Raw genomic sequence first — 27,844 nt, 5'->3', positions numbered from 1 at the left:
ATATTCTATATGCAAATATATTTTTCTCCTAATGTACCAGTTTACACGTAGATTTGAATAAGAAGCGAAAATCTTTGAATACTCCTCGAGAATTTGAAATTCGCGTTTATAGCAAATCGACGGTAAATTTGGACCGTTTAAAATTTCATAATCGATTATTGATATGGTGATTGTTGAATGACGAACCGATTAGATATGCGAAGGGGTGAAATTATCTAATTGACGAATCGGGCGGCAGTTCCTTTTTCATTCTTGTTCACTTTGCTTCTCAGATCCGATGTTGACACGTTCTAAAGTCGTTCATGATGACCGATGACGATGACGATGACTACGATGATACCGATCATCCTGCGGCGAGCGATGACGATTCCGACGACTGATGATGATGATGATGCTGATGATGATGCTGATGATGATGATGGTGATGATAATGATGCCTTGGTGGGAAGCAACGGTATTGAGATTCCCGTCACGGGCGGTGTGGGCACCACCGTCCGATCACCCTGCGGGCTCTGGTCCAGGCCCGCCTCTGTCAAGGCAAGAGATTGCAACATACAAGATTTTTATCACTCGTCGAATTTGATCGGAAGTTAACTCATAAGAAAGATGTGATTTATCAAATCTTGAAGAGTTTTTGCGCTATCCAAAAATGCGAACATTCGGACTCACCGTCGAGCAATTATTCATATATACGTGTTTTCGAGAGATTACAGGATTTAAAAATTTTTACGTAAGCTTGATCGAAAAAAAGTTTTTACACACCTGATTCTACCGTAGCAAAAAGAAATTTCACCCGTACATATAGTACTCAGGACAATTCCATATATACGTGGTTTATTTATAGCGGGTGGAATGAAATTATGAAAAAATATTTCTCAAGGTGAATAATGAAGTAAATCGACTCACCTACACGAACCACTCGTCTTTTTGGCTGGAGGAGATATCACTGTAAAAATAATACGAGTCAACGTGAATGACCTTTTTGGTTCTCCAGAGCCAAAAGGGCGCACATTTTGAAGTACGCCCTTTTGGCATTAGTGACCCGATATCGTCAAGGCATAAAATCGAATCCCTCGGGATGATTTCCTCACCTGTCCGAGCCGTGGCTCCTCACTTTGCCTGGCAGTAGAGGCGGACCCGGGCCGCGCTGTGCCCGAGCCTGAGGCCCGCAGGGCGCAGCCAGTTTCCCGGCCGCGGAAGGGTCGTCGCGCCCAGCATCCCGCCCTGCAGGGGATGACCCTTCAGCGTCGTCATCCCCGGGGGCATCCCCGCGCTGGCTCCGTTCGATCCGTACATCTGTTGCACTGGAACACAGTCACGCACATCAGTCCTGCCAGCGCGACAGACGTCGTGCAGGTGAAATTGTTCTACCTGCATTGCAGGGCGGCTGAATATCGAGAGCCCTCACCTTCCTCAATTTATACAGCAATATTGCTCGAAGTACAAAATTAGGAGAAATTCGAAGACTTGTGTAATTAGGATTATTTCAAAATGTAGATACGTATAGGTACTTGGAAAAGCGGATTGTGGAAAGGTAACCTTTTCTAGTTTCAGGGTGTAGAAAATTAAAAAATTCATGGAACATCGTCGTCGAATCGTTAGAATTTATATTTCTATATTTTGGGTTTCTATTCACGTTTTTGAAAATTCGATATTATATTGTGACACATTTGTTGTCTGATCTTTTTACACTTTTTCACTTTTATCCCAAAGGGATGAAATTCGTTTCCAATAATAAGAAATCGATAAGGGTGGTGAGGGGACGAAGCAAAGGAAAGGGGAGAGGAAAAAATTAAGATGCATTTTACCTCGTGAACGATCGGAAATTCGGTGTTACCTGTGTTATACGTAACGGCGTCTGATATTACGAGGGAGAATTGAATTATTGATTCCTGGCCACAAACTGCCCCCCGAGATGCCGGAGAACGCTCGGAGATTTACGTCTCAATTCGATCCTGTCCAGAGATTTGATGTACCTACCTACATATCTGCGAGGCCTGCGGCTCGCCAGTTTCGTGGTTAAACGTGGGCATAATTCAGGCGAGTCGATACCGCGGATGAGTTGAAATATAAAGTGAAATCTGTCTTCTTGCCGAGTAAATCGACACTCCGAAACCCGATTGTATACAAAATAAAAATAATAAAAAATTGTCCAATCTACCAGATATGGCAAAAAAAGTATCTCGCTAGTTCAAATAAATGACGTTTCAATTTGCAACACAAATTATCGTTCCAACCACTCTGTTTTAACTCCATATTATGACGTTTCTTTTGCTCAATTTCATATTTCTTTACAAGGGTTAAGATGATCTTGTTCCGAGATGAGAGCTTTTCGATCCATTACTTACAATTGCGGTTGTTTCAATTCATATTTCGCATTTCTTTACAGGCTTTGCCGACGTTCGTTTTTCTACTGTTATTTTCGCTCCGAAATATAAGTGGAACTTGAAAGTTACGTACGAGCTTCGAAAAAATTCTCGACCGGATCGATAACTAATCAGTCGATTTTCTCCGGTTTTGCACCTCATGGCTGCTGCTGCAAACGGCACTAATAGTACTTTGAAGTGCGAAATCCGCAAAGAAACGAACGTCAACCACCGACTCGTGTTTTCCTGAAAGCGTTGGACGGAAAATGTGTTGTTGCAGGCTAGCTCTTGAAAGGAACTTCGGCCATTCTCGACCTACTTGAAAAGTTTCAACTAGATTTCATCGCGAACCATATCCAGGTGTTTTTTTTTTCTTTGCTAGTAAGACGTCGGTGAAAAAATGGTACAAAATCAAACTTGGAACTCGGAGGAAAAGATTGAAGTGAAATTGAAGCTGAAGTTCGGAACATTTAGTCACATTCAATATCCAAAATCTAAAAAAGAAAACTTTTCGTTTCGTAAATATCTCTGCACATAACAAAAAATGTCGGCATAAAACAAGTCCATTGACGTAGGCAGAAAAGCCAGAATGCTACGCTGGGCATTTTTCTTTCTTGTTAAATTTCATTTCAGCAGCTATCAGAAGGAAAAGTGGTGGGCCGCCATATGTGGATCCGTATCATACATAGAATATAGAATCGAGAGTGCACTATTTATGAGCTTTCATCCTTCCCTCCATCGACTGTTCGACGCGGTATAATACGCGTGCACGTATGTATTTCGGTGCACATTATATACATACAACATGAAAATAATTCATACGCGGAAAGAATATCAAATGTCAGATCGAATAAGCCTCTTGGAATAATAAACCCCTCGAACACTGTCGCTGCACCTGTACTCATATTCAACGATGACGTAAATATAATAAAAAAAATTTCTTCATCGATAATATGTATTTCAAAAACTTCACCGACGTTTTTGTCTAGCGTTTCGCTGGGTATTAATGAGCCTCAAATTTGACTGTATGAGACGAATGAGGTCAAGTACTGATTCAAGAATTGAGTCGAAGTGCGATAAGTGTAACGAAACATGTATAAAGACCATCTTAAGTAGGGTATTTTCACACAAGACGAGTTTTCCATTTGTCAAAATTACATTATTTCAGGCAGGTACGTTCCGCGGTTATCGCAATTAGCGAAGGCGAGGCGTGCTCAGCATTAAGTACTGTGGTTTCCTTTTCTTCTTTTCCTTCACTTATCGATTGACTCGTTATGTGAGTGAGTCCGACGTGTCTTCGATATTTATTTAAAAACTTCTTTTCCCTTGTACACTTCTCCTTCATTTCAACATTCATTTCTGCAGTCTGTAAAGCAATATATATGCGAATATGCCAAACAGTTCCTACGAATTGTTTTTCGTTTTCGTTCGCCAAATTTTCATCTCCGACTCGAGTACAACGTCGATAATTTATAATTTTTCCTTACTCCGAATATCAAATTTTTTCAATTAATGATCTAATCAGGCCACCGCATCGCGTTGCGTAATCGTCTGCAGCAAATTGTAATTGAAACGAGATATTGTTAAGTCAAGCATCGTCATATTTCGATCACCGGCATCAAGGCCTGAACCCCCGCAACGTCTGCCGGTAGGTTTATACACCTAATAACAGATCGACGCCAACGACAGGATTACCTTAATAAGGGTTGACGGACTCCCGACGGAAGCTGATGGCCGGTCTCGGTGGCAGAATACTGAGGCTTAATAATCGACGTCCAGGTACGTTCAGGTCATTTCGTGACAACTGCCGGAAGAATTATTAAGAGCGGAAAAATAATGAGGAGAATGCCTGGGGTTTTTGGACAGCTTAAATTTCTCTCTTTGACCATCGAATTCGAGCGAAACTTGAATACCTAGTGCAAAACGAAATCGAGACAAAGAGTTCTGAAGAATTATTCAATTGTGCAATTCGGGCTGTTCAATTTCGGATAGCAAACTATTTCCGCAAACGAAACGGCCGATCGAGTTGACAGTTATCTTCAATTTCCCGTTAATTGAAAACTGTAAATTGAAATAAGTTGTTTTTATCTATAAAACAGACATCATTAGGAGTCTTATATTTTATATCGACAGTACTTTACAAAGTTTTATAAAAATACATGATATACTGCGAAAGAAAATAGTGGTTGAATAATTAAATTAAGTACAAAAAAAAAATAAAAAAATCATTTTTTCAATTCTATATATACACATAATTAATATAACATAACTGTTTTCTCCTACTTTTCTGTCTAACTATTAGTCGATCAAATTTCGATTTAGAAAGTTTGTCGCGTGACTTACTCAGGTGACCGTGAATTGGTCATAAAAGTATTCCAAGGTGAAGTGTGAAATTATAAATGGCTAAAAAAAGAAGGATTTCGAATTATTTTTTCAAAACTTGTCTTTTCACAAAATTCTCACGAATGGTCACATTTTTACAAGATTTTTCGAAGAAGGATGAAAAATGGTGAGAATATAGAAACATGCAAGCAAGCAAAGAGAGAAAGCGAAAAAGAAGAATAAAAAAAAAAAAAAAAAAAAAAAAACTCTTCAAAGCAAAAGAAAATAAGAACATGTAATTCAGCACCGCAACAGCTGCCGGAGTTCTTCCCTTCGATTGTCATCGTAAGCGCATTGATTTACGGCTACAGTATACATGCCAACATAGCCTAGGTATAGGCACACAACTGTCTTATGCGATGTGTAAAAACACGTGGCTTTAATACGAACCACATCTGTAAGAGCTTACAGCGATGGACATCGCTGGCCTTGAATGTACAAGGAACAACTGTATGGACGACATAGTGTCATAGGTCAGATGTGAATAAATTAGTGGAAGTCCTAAGAGGAAAAAAATTACGTGACTAATGATGTATTACAGGCGAAAGAAATTCTACTGTATCAGTAAAACAGAATTTTATATATTGCAAGCGTTCGCCCATCTCGAGATGTTTATATCTGAAATTCAGTTTCATCGATATGATAAGGCGTCGATAATAATCTTATCGTGATTTTGAGCGGAAACAAAATACACACTTACGAAACAATCTGCGACTTTGACGATACTGTAATGCTATCTTTTGTTTTTCCCAATTGCCATTATTTAGAGCGATCAATTAGCAATACGTCATTAGTAGCACATTAAACAATCGTTAACAATCCTTGACTGGACGCCTGATAATGACACGAGTGAAGTATAACAAAATTAAAAATTACAGTCTGTGTTCTAGATTGAAGAACTTGACGGTAAAAAGAGACTGTGCAAAAGACTGCTGTTATGACATCGAAAATTGTTCCAAAAACAGTACGAAAAAACAAACTTCACGAAGCGGTGCGAAAGTCTGATTTTTGCGCCACGTTGAAATTCGTTTTCATTTGTCGTTATCGTTTTCTCAATTAAAGTTTGAACTCCCTTCAACCTTACTGTGGAAAAATTTATACCGTGGCTCCATTATAAAATATCAGCTGATCGTACGTCGATTATCCATAGTAGACGTTATCACGCGGCATACTAATCTTGTAGGTATAACAACAGGTCTTGTATCAACAACAAACAACCGTTGGATCAATGATATATACGGCTAGTAAATAAATAAAACACATCGAGGTATACTATGTCTAGTATTTCACAAGTCCTAAACGTAATCGAAAGTCTATGTGTATAATACTAGAACAAAGTGTGTAAAAGGGTCAGTTGAAACCGGCACTTTCTTCCGTTCGCACTGAAAACAACGCAACCCAAAATCATCAGTCTCGGTTCCTCGCAGAGACGGACAAATCCTTCCGTCAAGTATCCCTCGGATCGACGGCGAAAGGTCCTTCGGCGAAGGGTTCCTGGGAGCGTGTTTTGACCAGATGAAAACCCCGGTACTGAGTATTGCACCGATCACCAGCCAGCACGGCGGGGAACCTGGGTGGACAGAGTCCGAGTAGATACGATAAAAGTCCAGGGCAAGGCCATCCCCAAAACCCAACCTCGGAGTTGATGGACTCGGCGAAGTAGATGGCGGCTCGATGATGGTTGCACCCAAAGGGATTCCTCTTCTCCCAGCAGCCTGGCTGCGTGATACCGCCGTTCATGTAGAAGTCGATGTGCCCACTAGCCTCGACCTTACCCTGGATGAACGCGTTCGTGTGGAAGACGTCGACAAAGTCGGCGTCCCTGGGATCGAGCTTTTCGTCCCGGCTAACGGTTATGTAGAGTGGCATGGCCGGGTCCAGGCCCGTGATTCGGGGCAGTTTATAGGGCCTCAAGGCCCTCGCCGTGAAGGCGGGCACGTGGGCACCCAGCGAGAACCCGATGACGTGGAGGTCCGTCGCTCCCACGTCCCTCAGGATCTGGATCAGCTGTCCCAGGCACCGTCCTACGTGGGGGACGTTGTGCACGGCGACAGGGTAGCACGGGGCTGCGGCTAACCGATGCCAGTCGACGGCGATGACGTTGCACTCGCCCCTCGCGAGGTACTCGTTCCTTATGCGGACCAGCGAGTCGAGCTGCATGTCCGAGTTGTACCCGTGGATTATGACTTTGGTCGGGTTGCCGGGGTTGAAGTTAAGCTCCCGGATGTTGGAGGAGCCCGACTTCGTGATGTTCACCTCCTGCCCGTTCTCGCGGTTTCTTCTGGTATACAGGAAGAACTTTACCTCGTCGTCCGGGCAGGTTTGGTTCGTCTTGACCAGGCAAGGACCCAAGAAGAAGTCCCTCCCTGTCTGCGCCTGCGCCGTTGACACCATCGCCCCGAAAATCAAAAACCTCCTCAGGGCCATGCCGCTTCTCAATTTTCACCCTCGTACTACTCGGCTGTTGAAGGGCGTGAAATCCGGCTCGAAGCCTCACCGTTTTCCGGTACCATTACGCACTTTCATCCCAATGCAGGACGAAACGGTCTTCTGGCTTGATTTCGCGCCACCCTTTCGTTCGACGATTTTCCACTCTGCACACGCGGGAATAATTCGCAATCCTTTTTTTCGTCCAGCTTTTTACGGTGTTTCGGCAGCAGTTTCCGCACCTTCGCAACCCGAGTCGATGCTTTCCGGTGGTGATACGAATCGGACTGAGAGCCAACGGACAGTGAATCGGAAATAGTATTAATGAAAAGTGTCTCGTCGGTCACTTTCTCGGTGTAGAATAAGCGGCGGTCGGGTCAGTAGGACAGCAAAGTGGACGACTGTCGTTGTCGACCGATTCGATGTGACTATATGCAATCAAGTATGACACACATGTGCTATGGATAGCGGTTCAGCGCCTGCGCCACCGCGATTCCAACCTGTGATAATGACTTTAATGACGCTAAATTGTTCCTTGTTCAACAGATTATATTCAACAATTGGACGAGTGTGAGTATAGGCGATGCCACTAAAAATCAACACTGCGTCACTTCTGTTTGCTGCGCGATTACATGCAACATGGGATTTCCTTAGGTGTAAAATCTGAATTACCAATTATAAAGCGTGAATAAATAAATGTATTGACAAACTGTGCCTAGCTTTACTGGTCAGCGTACGTCATGTAAACGAATTAATCGACCTTCTTGATTCATATGACATTTTTTTCTTAATTTCCAAGCTCAATGGTAAGAAACATCCATTTATGTTGATATTTCAGCTATTTTGTTGGGGGCCCTCCTCAGAACTGTAACATTTATTGAACATGCTTTACGTCATACATAGTCCACTTGACAACAATCAAAAACAAAAAACGAGGAACCACTTTGCCCATCTGGCACAACAATTATCAAGAAATATATTTGACGCATATTGGTTCTCGATAATTGTTGTGCCAGTTGGCCAAAGTGGTTCCTCGTTTTTTGTTTTTTGTTGTTCTCAAGTGGATTATATATAACGTAAAGTTTGTTTAATGAATGTTATAGTTTTTATGAGAACCCCCACACCAAAGGGCTGAAACGTCAACATCCATGGATGTTTTTCATGATAGATCTTGGATACCAGAGAAAAAAATCACTTTGATGGTCAACATGGCTTAAAAGATTTTGATTTTACTCTCATTACTACAGTTTGACGAATGTCGTCGTAAAAAACTGTTTAAACTTTATCCAAAGTGTATTTGCAGTCTTTTAAGCCTGCACTAGATTTTTCAATTTCTTTACAGACTGAAATAAAAATCAGCACGAGTTTAATTCTCTTAATTTCTGTATCGAGCGACAGTGCCGTATTCCGATAAAATCTGTGTCAAGTATATCTGATAAGCGAACAAGGATCGGTTGGAACGAATTGGGCAATATTTTAAACAAATAACGCAGGATACTGGACAAACATGATAAAAATAGTAAATGACAATTTTTTCATCGAAAAATAGAAAAATCAGTTCGATGACGAGTCCTGATTACTAGTTCAGAGTATATCATTATGTTGCAACTGCGTGATGAACGACTTACACGTAACCTCGAAAATAAGGTTGACAAATAAGTCGAGAAGAATAAATATAAATATGAGGTTACCTCCTGTGCTCGTTTGTATAACAATAACGGTAATGATCACAAGACCAAAAGGCTGTGTGTCAGTACTTCTGCACCAAATCTGTAGATCGTTTGAGGAGATATTACAGGTCCGATCAAATCGTATGGAAGTGGATAAGTTTAATAAACTTCCTAATGATAAAGAAACAAGAAGAAAAAAAAAATCATTTGATACGTTATGACGCGATGATAAAATGGTGCGAATATAAGAATCAGATTTTGTTCACGTTTGCCTTTGCTTTGTTACTTTTTATTTGTTCTCTTCTTATCTCAGGTTGCACGGTACGGTAAGTTTATCGCATTAATGATATATTTTTTTTCGAGGGCGCTGATTCACGCGTGTCTGATTTGGCTTTTATAAGTGGCTATCTAGAATAAGTGGCTATCGTCTATACTAATACAGATACTGGTGCACAGAAATCCACGAGCATATATTCGATGTCTGATAATTGCAATTTCAAAATTTCTCCCAAGAACAATCACTTTTCAAATAGGATTATTTCGTTTCGATTCTACAATCTCGTTTTATTGACGGCTCGCAAATCACGGCTAAAAAAATTGCACTCGAAAGCTTATCGCCGAATACACAACGGAACGATAAAAACACAAGGAAGAGAAATTTGCCAGACAAGTATTACGCCCACATTTTGATAATTGAGATAACGGTGCGACACTGAGTGTTATTACAAAGCATTAAGTTCCATGATATGGAATACCGAATTAAAAATTATTGATACCGTGCAGATGAATGTGTACGTAGATTCCTACATAGTCAAATGTGTACGTTTAATATTTATGTATGTATGCATAACGTGTTTGATTGAGATAAATTTTTCCTTTTTCACCTGTTTGTGGGTTGATTATTCCTTCTTCGAATTTCAACACGTACTGTACGCATCAAAGCAATTTCTTGATAGTTGGAAATTTTCCAAAAAATTTCGTGTTAATTTTTTCTATTTGAGACTCACGAAGGGATAAGAAAAAGGGAAAATTATTATCCTGTCAAAATCAACGTTTCGGTCTGAACATCCAAACGATCCCTTTGCCAAAAATTGTGTACATGCAATTTTTGTCAATCACAAAATCGATACGAAAGGAGTAGCGTGAAAGTCGAATTCATTAGCCTTTGCTGCAAGTTTAATTAACGGTAAGGTGTTACACAGACAAAGTTGTAGGCATACACGGTTAATTTATTCGAAAGAAAGTTTCCACCGATTATTATTCGTGATGAATATCATCGGCACCCACGTTCTCGCGTGTGCAAACTCTAGCCGAATTTTCATCAAAATTTGCATCGAGTATTAATCGTAGCCGACGAGCGAAAACGAAACGAACGGACGAAAAACGAAAAAAAAAAATAAATAAATAAATAAAAACAAAAAAAAAAAAAAAAAAAACAACGGTGAATGCAGATAACGTATATTCAACCGTGAAATAAATTCGGCTCACGTTTTCATCGACGCTCTGCACTTACGCGTATACCATAATGTTTAATATACCTAGTAGAGAAGCACGTCGATTCCGTCCCGGTGAAATTTCGCAGGCCCCTTTTTGCATTAGTATTTAATGTACCCACGCGACGAGATTTACACCAAGTGCGAACGACGAACTTCCACAAGCAGGGTTTTAGTCTTCCACATATATAGGATAGGCGAGTATAAGTATATACCTATATACTTATACAGACGGCGGCTGGTACGTTAAAATTCCTCGTGTGCTTGTCGGTCGATCCTCCAAACCATCTTTTGCCAGATACGAGTCTTTTAACATCGGGTTGGATAAAAGTACCCCGAACTTCGGTTATTCACAATTAATTAACCGCACCCAAGAAATCCATTCGAATATGAACCCATTAGAAAATTTTCTCGCTGAGAAGAAAACTTAATTGAATTAAAGTAAATTTTTGTTGAATAATATAAAATTTTCTCGCTCAGATGTCGAGTAAATTAATCGATAGTTTCATATTGAAATAGATTCTTTTTGTCCTGAACAAATACGGAAGAAGTTTTTCTTCTCGGTGTGCTGCATTGCGTAAAAGCTTCACACGTTAGATTAATCCTTAAAGGTTCCATGGGGTTGTTCGTACCCCGACAATTTTTAGTTAAAGTTTTCGGAGGATATTTAAAAAGTTCTCTCCCCCAAATGTTAAAAAGCTTCGTCACGATAACGAACTTACGGCTGGGGTCTTTAACGATCCCACGAGGACCTCGACGTTATACCAAAGTAAGAGGACCTTCACGGGTAACCCCTTCACTTTGAAAATAAAATGCCTTTATTTGAGTAAAGAAACACTTTTTCAACGATTTTGACATATTTTCTACATTTTTCAAAATTCAAGTTGTTTTTCAGAAATTTGCGTTCTTCCAGAAATGCGAGAATAACTCTATAAAATAATAATAGCGTCAATCGATGTTTCAGATTTGTTTTACCCCCGTTCCATATACTTGACAATTATTTAATATGCAGTATATGTATATCGAGAAAGCGGTAAAAAAAAAAAAAAAAAAAAAAAAAAAATCAATTTTGTAGACTATAGTGTATAAAAAAGTGAATGGGTTGAATGAGACTATTTCAATAAACAAGTAAATCGTTGTCACCGAGTGACGACGGTTTGATATTCGTATGATCGTTATGGGTGAACTCACATGGGAAGCTGACTGGTGGATGGTTTTGAGCGTTGTTCGCGTTGTGCAAATGCCTGGGTGTCGACGTCCTCTGTTTGCAAAAGCACATGACCACGCCGGCACCGATGCCAGCCAAGGTGATCAGCGTCGATACAATCGCAACCGCGAACCACGTTCTTTCCATGCCGAGGATCGTCGAGGCTTTCGTGTCTGTGGTGCAAACAAGGAGAAATTCGAGCGTCGATGAGAAATATCGAATCATGACACATTGTGCCGGTCTGGAGGCGTGCATATTAAGACTCATTGTCAGAGAAAAGGGTGTGAAAAATCAAGACTCGTATTATACTCACTGGTGCACAGCGTCGAAGTAGCTTCGTCTGATCCATCTCCGCAGTGATTCACACCGTCGCAAACGAGGTCTGTGTCTATGCAGAACTCTCTCGAGTTACATTTGAAGTCCTTGCACGTATGCTCTGTGAAAAGAAATGAAAAGAAATGAAAAGAGATGAAAATAATATCACGAAGGAAGAAAAGAAACGATAGTTAGTCTAGGTTCAAAGACGTATCGCTGCTTCCTTTGGGACAAAATCACTTTTCGTTAGTCACAACGAAAGAGGACTTGAAATAGAACGAATTAAAAATTGAACAAAGTGGAAAATGACAAACATTTAAACGACGCCAGTCGCGGTTGGTTTGAGCCCAATTGGATTAAAGCGGATCGTCGCCGAGGCTTTCAGCCGAAAGGCGAATCCGTATGCGCGAATTGGATTAAAGGGTGCCAGCTCTGATGCATGTGAAAAGAGATCACATGCCGACGTACTGTGGGGGATCAACTTCCGGTCGGTTTCCCGAGGAACAGTTCGAGCGAACGCGAGGATTCTCCGGGCCTCGGTTACGTGAGGATTTCGCTTTTCAATCGAAATTTCGCTGGATATAGGGACACTCAAAACCGTTGATCATGTTTCATGTTCGCGATGCTCTCATTTGACTTTTTGAAATTCGCAATAAATTTTTTTTTGAAAGCGACTTTTTCCCGCCAGCAAGGGGTTTGCCACTTTTAATCACAACGAGTTTGAATTATACAAGGAAACTTCGGCAGTAAGGAGAAAAGAGTTTTCGAACTATTTCGTATAGCTACGTGGCAGCTGCGTCCCAGATCTCAAAGCGGCACGTCTTGGGCAAAAATATGCGATAAAGGGGTGCAAACTTGCGATGCAATACCTCGGCAATGTGTCTTACGCTGAGGAACTGCTGCACGTGTGCAAAGTGTTATAACGACTCGAGCCGTCCTCACGGCTCAAACATTTCTTTTCCTGCCTTATTTTCGTTGAGAAGTAACAAATTTTCTTCCCTCTGCCATTTCAACGAAATGTCAAAGTTTCGTATATTACTCTAATATTATGCGATTATCTTTAATTATCTTGTTAAAATTAGAAGAAACTCCCCACAGTTGGTAATTTTTTTTAATTCAAAAGTATAACTCTCTCTTTCTCTCTCTCTCGAGTTCGAGTTCGAGAAATGAACCAACCTCAGAGTGAATGATAATTTGGGGAGCAAGAAAAAAAGTTAACACAGCTGCGAGGAGGAGAGAAATCGTCTGAATAAAATGAAATAAATGGACGGGGGCGCGCGTTTCATGCTGGTTAAGTATATCTATAGCTAGCGGATGTGGCTGAGAGTAGAGTAATTTTTTATAATTTAATAGCTCCGAATTCTTTTGGTCAATTTATCTTGCACCCAAGTCCAAGCCGGTACTTTAAAACGTAAAGCTATACGAATACCTATCCGAAAAAGAATCTGTCGCTCTCGTGACTAAAGACGGTCAGTCCTTAGCCTGCACCGGTAGCACCTTTTTCGAATAAATGGTTCCCGATGCGTATCAGAAACAGACCTATCATGCCACACAATCGTGCAGCATACAAGCGCGGGATTAATAACAACAGAGCCGTGAAATCGTCGGACCCGAAAATCCCGAAGCAATGAAAATTAAATACCGTCTCGGGATGTTGGTGCGAAAATTTCATTCCACCGTCGAGAAAACGAATCGTTTAAAGAATTGAGAGAAACGAAGAGAAATGAAGATGAAACGGAAACGAGTTTTTCATTTTAAACCTTCTATAAATACCTACGGTTATTAACATTCATGCATACTTTTCCTTCTGAAATATTTTCCTGCGTTAAGATTGTGCGAACTTTCTGGGTAAGGTAGTAAAGACGAAAAAGTGCACAAGATAAATGCCACGCAATCGAAGATTGCACCGCAGTGCAGGAGAATTGCATCGACGTTTCTTCTTGGGCAAGCGTATGAGCTTCGCGAAACTTTTCCTAGAAAATATATATATATATATATATATCCTTATCGTTTTATTGGATATCTGCACTGATGTATCTAGACACAACGATCGTCGGACCGCCTCTCGGAATTCACGAAGACGCTGGTAGAGACGCGGCTACATGCTACTTTTCTTCTATTTTCTATTCTGCCCTTTCCTTCCCACTGCTTTTCTGTTTGATTTTTTTTCTCCTTCTTCTTCTTTTTTTTCACCTACTTCTTTTGACAAAACGAAGAAATAAACAGAATACGTTCGATATCGCGCCGTAATACCTCTGCACGAGAATTCAGGCGTTCAAACTGTACCAAGTTATATAGATATAATACCTAGGGTTACACTTTTCCGTCGTTTCGAATTTCAATCGATACCTTCGCAGAGTTTGTATTTGTACATTGAACAACGTTAAGAACTCGTGGGAATTGAATATAATATATCCGATCAAACGACGCAGAAATTATTCCTTCTCGTGGCGAATGAAAGATTTTTACGCCGTTTTTACTCTCGTCAGAGGATCGAATTGATTGCCTCGAGTACGTTATCGCGTTGAACGGACAAATAATTGATAGTATATATATATATATATATGTATTTAAATCAACGCGAGATGAGAGGTCGGTTCCTGGATACATGAAAAGGAGCAAAGGAGGCCATTTATACGCGGTCGTGAAACAATGCGGCCTGCAGGACGATCGGGTGAAGTGCTCTTATTCATTGAACGCTCTACTACCGACTTGGGCGTGACTGAGTATTGTTTTCTGAATAAGACCCGACGTCCCCTTATCGACGTAACGATTTATCACCGAGGGCAATTAGCACAAGTATAAAATGAAAAGAAAGAATTAAGGAGTGAGGAAAGAAATTCAATCGAGAAATGGAATTGAGATTGAAAAGTGCGCTTGAAATTGAAGGAATAAGAAAGCAAAAGAGAGAAAAGGGATGCGTCGTAGAATGGGAACAGAGTGGTCAATTTCAACGGAAGGTTTATACTCACTGGGATCCTTGACGGCGGTGATCACGAGACGAAAACCATTCAAATCTGTGCCCCAGCCGTCCGTCACGTATTTTAAGGTGACGAAATTCGTCCTCGTAAATATGGCACCCACACTCTGCTTCGTGTTCCGGCAGGATAGATCAGCCTGAAAACCAAAAAAAGGACGCATGTCGAGTCACGATCGAGTTTTGCTGGGTATCTGGGTATACAGATACTCGTCGTAACGTTGAAAACGACTTCTGAAGTCATTAACTGCAGACTCAAAGTCAATTTTGTTCTTATTGATGAACCAATTCGCCTGATTTGAAATGGCATGAATTAGCATATTTAGCGATAAATTTCGCCGATGAAAAAAGAAACGCCTACTGTACCGCAACTTGATACGCGCGAGTAAGACGGGTTGCCGTTGAAACGGAGGATGTGCTTTTTTCAGCGATGCGATTAATTGCTTTGCCTTTTGACTTGATTCAAGGATAATGGGAATTGAAAAAGAAGAAAAGACTCGATAAAGTATGTTAATGACCTGAACCGAGTAAAAAAATTTGTAGTGAACTTTCAGGTTATTTTAGGGGTAAAATTAGCGAAAAAAAATAAAAGGAACTGGTACTAAATAAACTCTAATTCATTATAAATTCTTAGGAATATCAATGTTGAAATGGCGAAAACGAGGATTAATTTTCCTTTTCATTTCTTCCAACTTCAGACCGCGATAACGTGCAGAAGTATAATTTGCGAATACACCCAGTCGTGTATGAGAAATGATGCGATCGTTTGCAAGAAAATATAAATCACCGCGGCCCGGTAAGTCGTAAAGCATGAATTCGGTGGTTCGACTTACTAATTACTGGCATTACGCAACGGTAATGATCAACCGGCGCACGTATTGTTATAATCACATTCCCCTAGTTTGGATATGGTTTTGGTGTGTATTGCATATCGATAATTAACGCTGTGCAGGCACACAGCGTCGATCCCCTAAATCATCCGGACACCAAACGCAGGCACAAAGACTCGTATGAATTCGTACCTACTCGTAATCACTGGTAAAGGTTAACGAGTGTTAACCATTCGTAGGTCGCCGCTGCCGCTGAAGCGGCGGTTGATGGAGCGCACGGTGGTTTAGATAAGCCTTAATTTTCGTCATACTTTGCATATTCCAGTGGACGTAAATTGCGGGCAATAACATTGTCAAATCACGCCTAATGATCCCCATCCCCGCATGAGCCGACGGCCACCTGAAAACTTGGCAAACTTTTACGCCCGTTCAATTCCGGTTCACACTATTCTGCACACTCACGCGACACGCAATGTTTAAATATTATCATAATTCAAATGAAGAACGTAATTTTTCAGCAATATTTAACTGAGAAATGTTGAATATTCTACTTCCGGAAATATTTGAATTTCTCAATTAATTTTGATGCAAGGAATTAATTATAATTGCAATGTATGAGATCTTGGTCACTTTTCAAGTGATGCTGTAAGAAATATATTAGAAATCGTGCATTTGTAGTAGTATCTGAGAAGAAATTGCTAATTCAAGGATATCTGCGTATCACTGACGTAAAACTGAGAAAAACAACGTTAATCCATCACGGATTTGAGATACACTTCTCAGCGCCATTTTTGAAAACTATAAATTTTGTCGATCGTTTAAAAAATGCGTCAAAAAGTAAAACAAGAAAAATAGCTGAGACATGACGAAATGTGTGCGGAATATTGATACGACGTGTTTCATAAATATCCTATAAGTTACGTTCGAGGACATTTACGGTGTTTCGAAAATATTCGGCTTACGTGCCCGAAGCGTGAACCTCTTCTAATAAAATATTCCCGAGACATTTTTGAAATATAAGGTGTCGTGTGGGCAGCGAAAGAGGCGGCTCAGTAGAGTCTCGACTGAAGCATTATACCGATAATAATTCACCTGCACGGCGAAGAAGCGACAAGTTAAAGGCAAGCTCCGAAAAGAGCCACCCGCTCATTATCCGGCTTTTGTTACTTCATTACTTAAGCCACGCCACGTGTGCGTTTCCCTCCCTTCCAAAAATCCTGATTATAATTACATCGTCGTAATTATGATCCCCGAAGAAAGGCTTTGGTGGAAATTGCATCGTGCGATAGTTCGCGGTGAAACACGTGCAACCTAACGAGGCGAATATGCTGCAAGCTCCCAAGTCATCCTTCCTGTTCGGAATTGCTCGATGCTCCTCCTGCTTGCAGAAGCTCGTACAGACAACTGTTATTTTCACTCCTGTACTAAAACTGGAAGTAACCAATTGCCCGTTTCCTAGCACAATTATACCGCCCGAATATCACGAGCCCGAGTTTATGCTCTACGTGCATCATGTGTATTGATCGCTGAACACAGTGTCGTGATACGGAAGCTTTGTTTCCAGCCGCGACAGCAGCCCCGAGTGCAGTTACTCGGGTGTTTGAAATGCCGAAATGTTATCCCCCTCCCCAATGAAAGTCGAAGTAATAATTCAAAGTTAGAGAATCAGGCGTTTCCAAATTTGGATTATACTGTAATTGCAGTTCGTTAATACCGATCAACCCGCCTTTGTATTATTAAAAAAATCGCATTATTTCGTATGAAAGTGTCACCCGTGAGTAATAGAGAATATGAGTAATTATAATGCCTATTAATACCGATTCAGGGTGCAAGTTTTAAACTTATGAAAGACAGGCGAGTTTAATTAAAATTGAGGATCTTCGCTGCGTATAGAAAACCGCGAAAGGGGTGCAGAATCAAAATTCCACCGTCAAGACGGGCATTGTAAGAATTCAGTTCTGCCGTAGTCTGAGCGTGGAAAAATGCGATAAAATCAGTCGTTCGATACGAGGTCCGTTGGTTTGACGTATCCTGGACGATACAAGCCTTTCTCAAGTGTACAAGATAATCTTCGACGTACGTCAAGGGGATCAATTGAGTCGGTATAATTATCGTCACGCAAATAAATCGGATTTCATAGGAGCTTGGTAATAGAGAAGTTGGATAAAATGTGACACGGTCGTCGAAACGCCTGCCTGCCTGCCAGTTAAAGCTGTTCCTCCGCTAATTCGGAGCGACGGTTGACAGTTGACGAAAAGCTTTCGTAAGGGAAAATTCGTCCTCGGGGTGAATCGATAGTTACGCACCCTCATCCCCCGAACCCTTCAGGGAGCCCTCGATGAGGGGTATACAAAGCGGGCGAAGACTGACGACGACGCAAGCAGGAGGGACAGCGAACGAGTTTCGCCCCTGTTATTCGGAGGGATCTTCGGGGGCCTTCGGCCTCGGTTTACGGCTCCTCGCAGTATTTTACACCTGCTTATACAACACGGGAATTATGATAATAGCCGAAATGTATTTAAGGGGTTATCATCCCGCGCCTTTATAGGGAGGCCGTAATTCTCCCGAAGAGGCTGATGAATTGTTGTCAGCCTCGTGATCGCACATCCATTGAATTTGAAAAATAGTTCAATGCAGAATTACAATCATATTCGTTGATTAGCTTGTAGTTTGTCAAAACACACCCTTACGAAATGTGGCACGATAAGAAAAGAAAGGATTGATAGATATTTATCAAGGATAAAAGATTATAATTTATGGAGCTTTATCATAGTATTACACACTATTTAAGGGAATATTTTATGCACAGAGAGCTGGCATAGATACGTTGAGTAAAGACAACAAACTTATATTTATTTCCGGGTAGTTTAGGGTGTACCTAGGTCTCACTATCTCTCTCCTTCGAGACTCCCCTTTAATCAAGTGTACGCGTAGCGATATTTCCTAAATAGAATAGGTTCTAAAATGTATGGAAAATTATTAGGAAGAAATAGGCTTTAGATTTCACATATCACAGGTAGATAAATAATAGATATTAAATCATACAATTGACACCCAACAAAAAACGGAAACTAGCCGAAGTGCCTTAGGCTGATTAGATTATTGTTCCTAAACCAAAATTCTCTCGTAAAATTGAACAGTAATGATTGCATAAAATATCAATTCTTGGTATTGCTAAAAAATTTTAAAAACTTACAATCGGTATTGACGTGCAAAAATTCAAATTACCTGCCTGAAAAAATGATCTGCCAGAAAGTATAGTCGATGTTACACAGCCTGCATCGTTTCAAAAACGACTTTTGTCCGACGAGGAGATGAAATGTGCAAAGCCGAGATACGTAGTCAACGGTTTTGGACTGATTATTTGTTTAATTACGAAGGTTGAGGCTCGAGTTCTCCCTCGCGGCTCGCTTCATACTTAAGGTCTTTATTTATTATACGGTATAGTAATAATAATGAATGTAGGTAGACGAACCGTTCTCGTGTTCAGCTTTGCTTTATGACACAATTAATTACCCAAATGCCAGCCGCAGATCAGTCCTGAGCGATAGAATATGTAGGTACCTCGACTCTGTCGGACTGCCGTTTACACGATGAAAAGGCATAATTGCGATTTTTTTCCGCTCACCGTGTATATGTGGCGGTTAATTATCGCCGTGCGAATGAATGACTCCAGCTGCTGTGATATTATTCGTCAAAGATTTTCGCGGATAGATGAAGGAGCAGAGAGTAGAGAATCCGTAGCGGCAGCTAACTGCACCGATCGCACAAGAAGGGTCTGCAGATGCAATTACGATAAAAGCGAAAGCTATAAGTTCTCCCACAGATTGTTAGCGAACGAAGCTCCGGTATAATTTCTTCCCAATCTGGAAGATATCCCGCGGGAGGTGAAAGAGGAGAAGATGGAACGACGCGGCTTTGCCAATTATAAGAAATCGTTATGGCCAGAAAGTTACATCGCGAAATCGAAGATAGGGTGTAAACGCAAGCGATGAGAATTTCGCGGTAAATTTACCCCTTAAACAAACGGTGCGGTGGCAAATTATTTTTTGTTATTATTAATCCACGCCGCTTTATTAGTTTATACGATGCGTGTAAATATGTACGCAAGAGGTACAGTATTTGGGGGAGGGGGGGGGGGGGGGGGAGATTTTTTTCACACCTATAATTGGAGGAGCCATTGTAATTATAACTTCTTGTTTATCTTATCGGTGTTTTATGTTGTTGTTTTTTTTTTCTTGTTATCGACATTTTCTCTCCCAGGTAAGCCCGAAAGCTCCAACATGAATTCGGTGACCATCAGGGTGGATAAAAGCGCATTATATTCGGAGGAATTTGGTGCTATAGGCACTCGAGACTTTACGAGACAGGATAGTCACCCGTTAGGTATGATAATAACGTGATAATATTGGCGATAAAACGCGCGATAAGAACTTATGCAACTTGCGACGAGCCGTTTTGTAACGGATCGTAAAGCTTGAACGTTGACCCGGTACGTGCCCCTCGGGGTCTACGTTTCTAATTACGTAACCCGAGCGATAAAATTGACTCACAATCAGATAAAATCAGCGCCGAATGAAGAAGATAATGCGAAAGCGAATGAAATACCATTTGTCGGGATAAAATGAAGCGAGTCTCATTGCCTGTCGTATAATTAAATAGGATAAAAAAGGGATTGAAAATTTGTATCACCGAACGAATAAAATTTGTATCTTGACCTTAGCCCAAATTTTCCGGGCGGGGATAAAAAATTGACAAAGTAAATATATAGAATGGCCGATATATCGAATTTTCAAACATGCAAAAATAAAAGAACAAAAGATGAATGATGATGATTTTATTTTCACATTTTTGCATCGGCCATGCGAAATATTGACCCTTTCAAGTTTTCACCCCCACCCAATTACCCCCTTTTTCTATCATTGTCACCAAAACATGCGAGTCACTCGAGACTTGGAATAACTTTTCTCGTTTGTCCGTTTGATTTTTCTCGCTTGCTATATCGTTGCTGTTGACGTTTTGCCACGGTGTGGGTGTGGGTGTGGGTGTCTGTGCGTGTGTTCGTTTTTCAAGTCCGATATAGGGATGCACAACGACTGGAAGTGTCACAGCCTTCCACCGCATCAATCTTCCCTCTTTGCGAGTGATGTCACCCTCGATTGGAGGCGACGGCCGCCACTCTTCCAGCTCTCCTCGATAAACTCCCTCCCGCTTTAACCCCGGTTAGTTCCCTTATCTCTCCCTTTCTGGTCTATCTCTCCGTCGAGACTTTTACTTGCCCCGAGAGGGACTACCAAAAACCGTGAAACAAAATGCTCGTCCCAATTTCGTGTAACAATATGCTCTCATCTCATCCCCTTTCCCCTTCTTTTTAACTCGCATATAGTTACGTTTTATCGAAACTTTTAAAAGTTTTCAAAATCTGCCATAAATACAAACCGAATCAAGTGTCAAATCTTGGTGTGTTAAAATTGGCATATAATTATTCACGACTTATTCACGTGAAATCTCGGACAACCGTCGAAGGGGATTTGAATTTTCGAACGAGCGCGCAAATCAAACCCTTCATAATCGGCGTGATTAATCAATCTGAAATTATTGATAAAAAAAAGAAAAAGCGCACAACGCTACGGCTCAAATTTTTTTTTTATGCTAATTGTGAGCTGTCACTGCTTTTACTCATGACGCATCGGAGAGAGTCGACGTGTGTCCGAGGTACAAGGTGTCCATATATAACTATATAGGTGTATATAGTATGTAGGCTGAATTTTAATGTATTCGTCCATTAAAAATTCCAAGCAGGAGGCGTGCAGAGAGAAGAGGACGAGGAGGAGGCATCAGGGAAAAGTGGGAAGAGGGGTTGAAAACTTGCATCATTAATCAGGATTCGTCTCTTCGGTCCATTCTTTCCGTCGTTTTTTCTCCATCTCTTTTTTTCTTGTCGTTTTTTTTTTTCTCTTCAAATTTTTTCTTTTCTAATCTAGGTATACTTCATGCAGAGTATGAAGTATCCTTTGCAGGATTCTATTGGAAATAAAATGGCTGTTGGAGGATATCAGGTACGATATATAGCAGCCACTTAAATTAGGTCGCTGAATTCAGCCTTCTTATAAATTTCTCATCTCGTTTTTAATTAATTGCGGGTCACAATAAATTCGCGATAAAAATATCCTGTTCAGAAGTTATAAAATCCAAGCTTACTGGTCTGTATTGTTATACGCATCGCGTGCCAAGGCGTGCAAGTATAATAGGTCTACTTATAATTAGTAATCAATAAAAGGTGTAGGCTTCTGAGTTAATGCATGTCCAACTGGACGAAGACTACGAACGTGAATTTATGTATCAAGTATACGTGTTAAAATAATTTATCCAAATTTTGCAACATGTTTTTAGGTTTTCCTTTACATTATGCGCAACAAAATCGATGTTATAATTTATGAAACGAAATTTTTTTTATATTATACATCGGTCATGACTGAAAAATAAATATAGAAAACCATAAGCACTACCTGTTTTCTGATAAAACAATGGCGTGAATTTTTGTAATCAAACACGAAACGTTAAAAATGGGTGACAAGCAAAGCTGTATTAACGAAACTCGATATTCTGAATTTTTGAATAACCGAATATAATAAATCGAAGTATAACTTCCGATCGATTGGAGTAAATAATTTAAAGTAGTAGAAATAACATCGAAATACATCATGGCTGGGAACGTGGTTCAATATACGTGTATCAGAAACGCAGTCTAGTGAATTTTATTCGCGAATGAAAATCGTGAGACGGAGACCAGCAGCGAGAGTTGAAGGCGAGCTAATGTAAAGAAAATGAGAAGATTTCGAGGTAGACGAGAAGGTTGGAATATTCGCCCGAGTTGGATCGGAGGAACTGGGCGAAACAAGGAGAAACTCATCCTCCCGGAGTCGTCTGGAGTGATGGAACGCGGTGCAAAAAACCGGAACAAACCAAAGCGAGAATGGAATTTGTATATCAGCGCTATTTCAAAAGCGAAAATTGCCATTATCGAGTAAAGCTTGCCGCACGATGCGGCGGCTGGCTTTCAGCCATCCTGATAGAGAAAAATATGTTGAAACATCGAATTTTAACGGTATAATAAACATCCAGTGATTAACAGCGACGGCGAACACTAAGAATAGCAAAAAAATGCTCCGACTATTTCTTGAACAAATGATAATTTTTCCATGGCTAAAATTTTGACAACAAGTGCCAGTTCGAGTATCTAATAAGTAAAGCTCCGAATCGGTCAAGCAATGCGTGCTTTCCTATGAAAAACGATGTCATAATATTATTACATTTCTCCGAAGTTGTAAACGTGTGCATATAAGATAGGTAGTCCTTAGGTTAAAAATTAAACGCTTCCAAATATTTTCCTGTACCACGTAGATTTTTTTAATTACAGGTATAGCAAGTAGATTAGCCTCGTTAATACGTTCTAAACATCAACTTAATCCCTCTGTCGTCTAAACAATTTTTTCTGCCTGACGTCAATTCTCCCAATATTACGTCCCATGTATGCAGCCAGCCATTAACCTGTCCCCTTATAAAAAAAGTATCCTCACCTTGTAATTTCCGACGGCATGCGCCCCGTCGTAGATGTACAAGTGGTCGTTGCAGTCGAGCTGGAGTCGATCAAAGCGCAGCATGAACCGCTGGAGGATGCTGTGAGTTTGAAATGTGATGGCGCAGTCGAGATTCCGCTCATTCTGCGACGTCAGCACAGCCCCGTCTATTTTCCGGTAAAGCTGCTGCAGGAAGTGGTTTTTGCAGACGTGGATCATCTTGTCTGTAAATGAAATACACGGGGGGTTGATCGAATGTATATTGGCAAGGATGGAGATCGGTCGTTCGATTAGGACCGGTATCTACCGAAGCTCCACGCTTCGGCCGATTTGTTGAAACATCGAAAGAACGGCTCGTCCAGATTAACCGGAGGCTCGCCGAGGGCTGGGAAATCATCCGATCCATTGCTCCCTGATTTATTGGCACCCCTCGGAGATAATGACAGACATAGCAAAGGGCGGATCTCTTTTCGCTACGATTAACTTCAGCCGGTTGTCCCTTGAACCCAAGGAGCGATCCTCGCTGCTGAAAACACGCGGAGAAAAGAGAGAGGGCGAAGGACGGGGTGTAAGCAAGAATTTCCCATTCCGATCCAGCAGCGGAGATCGGGCGGCGATTTCACGGCTGTCTTAATCCCTAGAGCGGGGTGAATACGGAGCTTTTCTCCGCGTGTGCGATTTTCATCAAGGTATACGGGAAGAAGCGTGCTTCGCGCAGCTGTTACACCCGGAGGGTCACCCTTTTTTTGCCGATCCCGGAATGTCGCGCGAGAGTTGAGAAACCGGAAACGCGAATCTCCGCGTCGCGTGCATGTGTTCAGCATTTAATGAAAATTGCGCGTGCATTGCATCCAGCATGCGAGCTGGACGAAGTTTGCGACCGCGTAATTGCGCGTTGACGGGATAATATTTGCAATCGGGTATATTATGCCTATACAGGCGTGCTCTGCACGTGTGTAACGAACGCGAACAATCTGTTATTACGAAGTTCACTAATTACTTCAAACTTGCGCCTTCTATTATAATATACGGCGGTATATCAGATCCGGAACGTTTCGAAACTTCCGTTTCGAGCTTGCACGCTCGACGTATGTACCACGAGTCTGTTGTACACGCGTACATCCCCCCCACGATTCTCTAACTTTGCGAAATTTCAATGCGCGGAGATTCTCGCACTTGGCTGATCAGCTGTGAGTTTGCAACATTGCGTAGTATTTCGAGAAGCTCGTGTTTCGCGATAAACAGATAAATTATTCCGAAAATTCATGCGGAAAAAATTTAAGGGTTCCTTCCGTTTCACCCTTTCAAAAAAAAAAAAACCCGGTCCCACTGAAGAGTTTACTTTCATCACGCCATGGGCGTGCGTTAGAAATTCCGTGATGACAAAACAAATCTTCGCATGTGTGATTATCGTGCTTGAAATCTGTGCCGTCACCTTTCTCGCCACGACCACGTGCAGACTAAGCGCATTAACTGTTCGCAGAGTAGGTAAGTGCATTGACCTAAAAGCTCCCCCGCCGCTCGTCTAATTACAATTCGAAAGTGTAATGTGTGTACCTGTGGAGTAAATTATGTCATGCGGCGAAAGCTCGACTCTGAGGTCGACGAATTGTTTTCGTACAAGAGTGATAAAATTTTGAAAGGAAGACAAAAGTGAGCGAATTATTTTCGCCCTAGAAGAAAATATACCTGATTCAAATTCGAACGTTTCAAACAACGACCACGACCGCGACGTGGGGAATCAACCGGTGTTACACTTGAAAGCCGCGGTGCTTCCCTCGAGGGTTTCACGGGATTAAAGGAGGTCCGGGTTTTCGACTATATAGTACGCCGCCGATACGAACCACCGCGAAGTAATCAAAGCCAGAATGGGTATCTCTATACGATACGCGATGAGAAATCGAGGGAAAAGACGTGCCTGAAAGGAAACCGACAGGGAAAGACGAGCATCGCTATACGCTTCGTATATGAGTATACCTACAAGTCTTTTCAGCGAAAGAAAAAAAAACATTTTTATTTGCTCAAGTATACATATATACCTGAAAAATATTTCGATGCTTTTCGTCAATTACTTCCAAAGAGAAGATCATTCGTATACTTTTGTAAGGTCTATTAAATATTGCAGATGTTAATTTTTTCAAAAAACGAACCTGTCGTGCAAACTGACTGAAATTGTAAAATGAGAAAGAATATATAACAATTCCTTGTACAGATTTCCATTGTCATTGCGAACTTCTGCTGAGGTCAACTATTTCCGATAGCCTAAAACAGTTTTTCCAAGTATGTGGATTAAGTCGTCCAATTAGTTAAAGATGTTTATTCCCGTTAACCCAGACTTAAAGGTTTGCGCAATCTACAGCATCCGAGGCTTCCGACGATGAAACATAGATCGTGATTATTTCTCGAAACGAAATGACACGAAATCAATTTTTTTTACTCAGGCCAAGAATAATCGCCTTTGTAACAACAGACAGCAAAATGTTTCATCAAAAATTGATTCAACTTTTGAGCCAGCTTCCGCTAATATAAGAATTGGCAAAACGATGAGGATGAAGTTAGTAACGTTACTTGAACGTTGCAAGCTCAGCAAAAACTGTAACTTCGCACCCTTAGCAATGTCCGAAATGAAGTAAACCATGCCAAACAAAATATAGTATAATTTTGAAAAGCAAAATCCTTGAAAGGGGTTTTAAAATTGAGAAGCAACGACTGTTTCGTTACGTTAACATGACTAACATCAGCTTCATGCAAACCAAGAACCGACGATAATAGAGAATAAGTAGCGGAATATACGAGTAAAGAGATTCGAAAGTTAGCCCCTGGGTAACGGGGTGCATGAGAAATTCTTCACCCGATTCGCGCGAGCATATCTAGAATAGTGGAAAAGATTCCTCCTCATTCATATACGCGGTGGTTGGTAAATAGGCGCGTCTTGTTTGCGTCGAGTTCGTGGAACGTTTCGCGTAGTAAACGACGCCCTCGTGCACGAGCAGGGTAGCGTCGCATCGCGTCGCGTCGCGTCGCGTCGGCTCGTTCACCCCTCGAAGAAGAGGAGCCCTCGTTCGGTGGAAAGCTCGCAGGAAAGCCGTCCCTCCTCACCCTCGACCGCGATCCGCCCCGCGTCCGTCTCCCTCTCTCCCTGTCTCTCTCTCCCTTACGGGGCAATGTAAGCCCCCCGCGATCAATATTACTCTCTTCAAACAGTGCCTTCGCGAGCCGGCAGCCCGCAAGCTCTCCTCTTTCGCTGCAAGTCGCGCAGTCGAGTCCGCGAGGAAGAGACTCGGAGGAGTCTCGAGTATCGCGTCTGCAGGGTTACTCACAGTTCTCGCTCTTCCCCTCGGCCGCGTGCTCCTGCATGCAGATGGCGGCGAATATTTGGACGGCGAGGAGGAGCCACGCGGTGGTTCCCCTCCTGGGTCCCGATCGCATCCCCGAGTATCGCATTCGACACTCGCGCGCGTTTTTGAACCGCGCCGGAACCGCGGCACCGTTCTTCTTCCGGTTCGGATTATCTTACATTTAGAAGCCGATATCGCGAAACTTGACGACACGATGACGACGGGGAGGGACGGGTGTCATCGTCGGCCATGCGCGGCCGTGTCTCGTGTGGCACTAAACCGAGCGAACGGCGAAAGCTACCCTCGGGTTATCCGATTGCGCATGCGCGCAGACCCCGCGATATAGACGACGTGAACGACGCGGCGAAAACTGCGCGGGAAGTATTTAACCGAGACTAAACTACTGTGCATCGGGTCGTTCGATTCGCGATTCGGTATTGCGTCGGGTTCGATCGGTGCACGCTTGCAATTATCACCGAGACTAATGATTTCAATCATCGCCACATCGAAAGCAGTTTTTAGTTGTCGTTACTATAAGTATTTTACTATAACCGAAGAATGTATGAGAATATGTTTTGTAGCTATAAGCAGAAAGTCTAATATACTTCACTAATGTTCTTGATTATATGGTTATTGGATATATAATTTATTGTAACTATTGTAAACATTTGATGTTGATGCATCGACTAAATTCACTTTAAAGTCTTACTTAACTGCGAATGAATGTATCAAACTAGCTAAGAACAGACGGATATGACGTTGCACACAGAAATATGTAGGTATTATAAGTTATAACTACATTAAATAGTTACCTGTGTTGCATAAATCTTTATTGCAACGATACCCATTATAATAGTATGAAATATATATCAATTGATTAGATGATTCGATTCAGATAGACATTTCATTGGAATTTCTTCCGTCGTTCGTGACATTTAAAGAGAATGAATATCAAATTAGTAACACGCATCGAAATAATCGCGATCTCAAAATTTTACGAACTGCAGATGTGGGTACAATATCGATGAACATAGAGTTTGAAATTGATCTGGATGTTCAAAGTATCACTCGAGAGTGTAAATAATTAAAAAATTACGTTGCAGTGGACGTTGGACTTTAGTTTTCTGGCGCGCCACGCAATCTTCGAACGAATTTTCGATAGTATTCGTCCCATCGTTTTGCAGTTTTTAACTCTTTCGGACGACATGATCATTTCCTCGTTTCGTTCTATCTTTATCCTTATTCCATAGGCGGTGCAT

The 27,844-nt window shown here is 41.4% G+C and overlaps 2 protein-coding genes across 2 annotated transcripts; both read right to left on the bottom strand.

Moving 5' to 3' along the window:
- Positions 1-408: 408 nt before the first annotated feature.
- LOC124405969 lies at positions 409-26,845 on the bottom strand. Its single transcript, XM_046881240.1, has 8 exons — positions 26,568-26,845; positions 23,248-23,471; positions 14,833-14,977; positions 11,859-11,981; positions 11,530-11,718; positions 1,092-1,304; positions 907-946; positions 409-529 (listed from the first exon to the last, which is right to left on the bottom strand). The coding sequence occupies exons 1-6, from the start codon at positions 26,689-26,691 to the stop codon at positions 1,111-1,113; spliced, it is 999 nt and encodes a 332-aa protein (XP_046737196.1). The 5' UTR covers positions 26,692-26,845; the 3' UTR covers positions 409-529; positions 907-946; positions 1,092-1,110.
- On the bottom strand, positions 6,163-7,300 carry LOC124405970 (lipase member H). The gene has a single exon (XM_046881241.1). The coding sequence runs from the start codon at positions 7,173-7,175 to the stop codon at positions 6,195-6,197; it is 981 nt and encodes a 326-aa protein (XP_046737197.1). The 5' UTR covers positions 7,176-7,300; the 3' UTR covers positions 6,163-6,194.
- Positions 26,846-27,844: the final 999 nt, after the last annotated feature.

The sequence above is a fragment of the Diprion similis genome, chromosome 4 (genome assembly GCF_021155765.1).
Source record: "Diprion similis isolate iyDipSimi1 chromosome 4, iyDipSimi1.1, whole genome shotgun sequence".
Classification (NCBI taxonomy): domain Eukaryota; kingdom Metazoa; phylum Arthropoda; class Insecta; order Hymenoptera; family Diprionidae; genus Diprion; species Diprion similis.
This window is presented reverse-complemented; position numbering and strand designations above follow the sequence as displayed.

Bases quoted from the DNA above. Each gene is read 5' to 3' on its own strand.
- LOC124405969 (XM_046881240.1), bottom strand. From the start codon at position 26,691: ATGCGATACTCGGGGATGCGATCGGGACCCAGGAGGGGAACCACCGCG. The intron at 23,472-26,567 runs GTGAGTAACCCT...TTTCATTTACAG, and splicing joins CGAGGGGAAGAGCGAGAACT to ACAAGATGATCCACGTCTGC. The intron at 1,305-11,529 runs GTGAGTTCACCC...ACTGTGTTCCAG, and splicing joins TCCACCAGTCAGCTTCCCAT to TGCAACAGATGTACGGATCG.
- LOC124405970 (XM_046881241.1), bottom strand. From the start codon at position 7,175: ATGGCCCTGAGGAGGTTTTTGATTTTCGGGGCGATGGTGTCAACGGCG.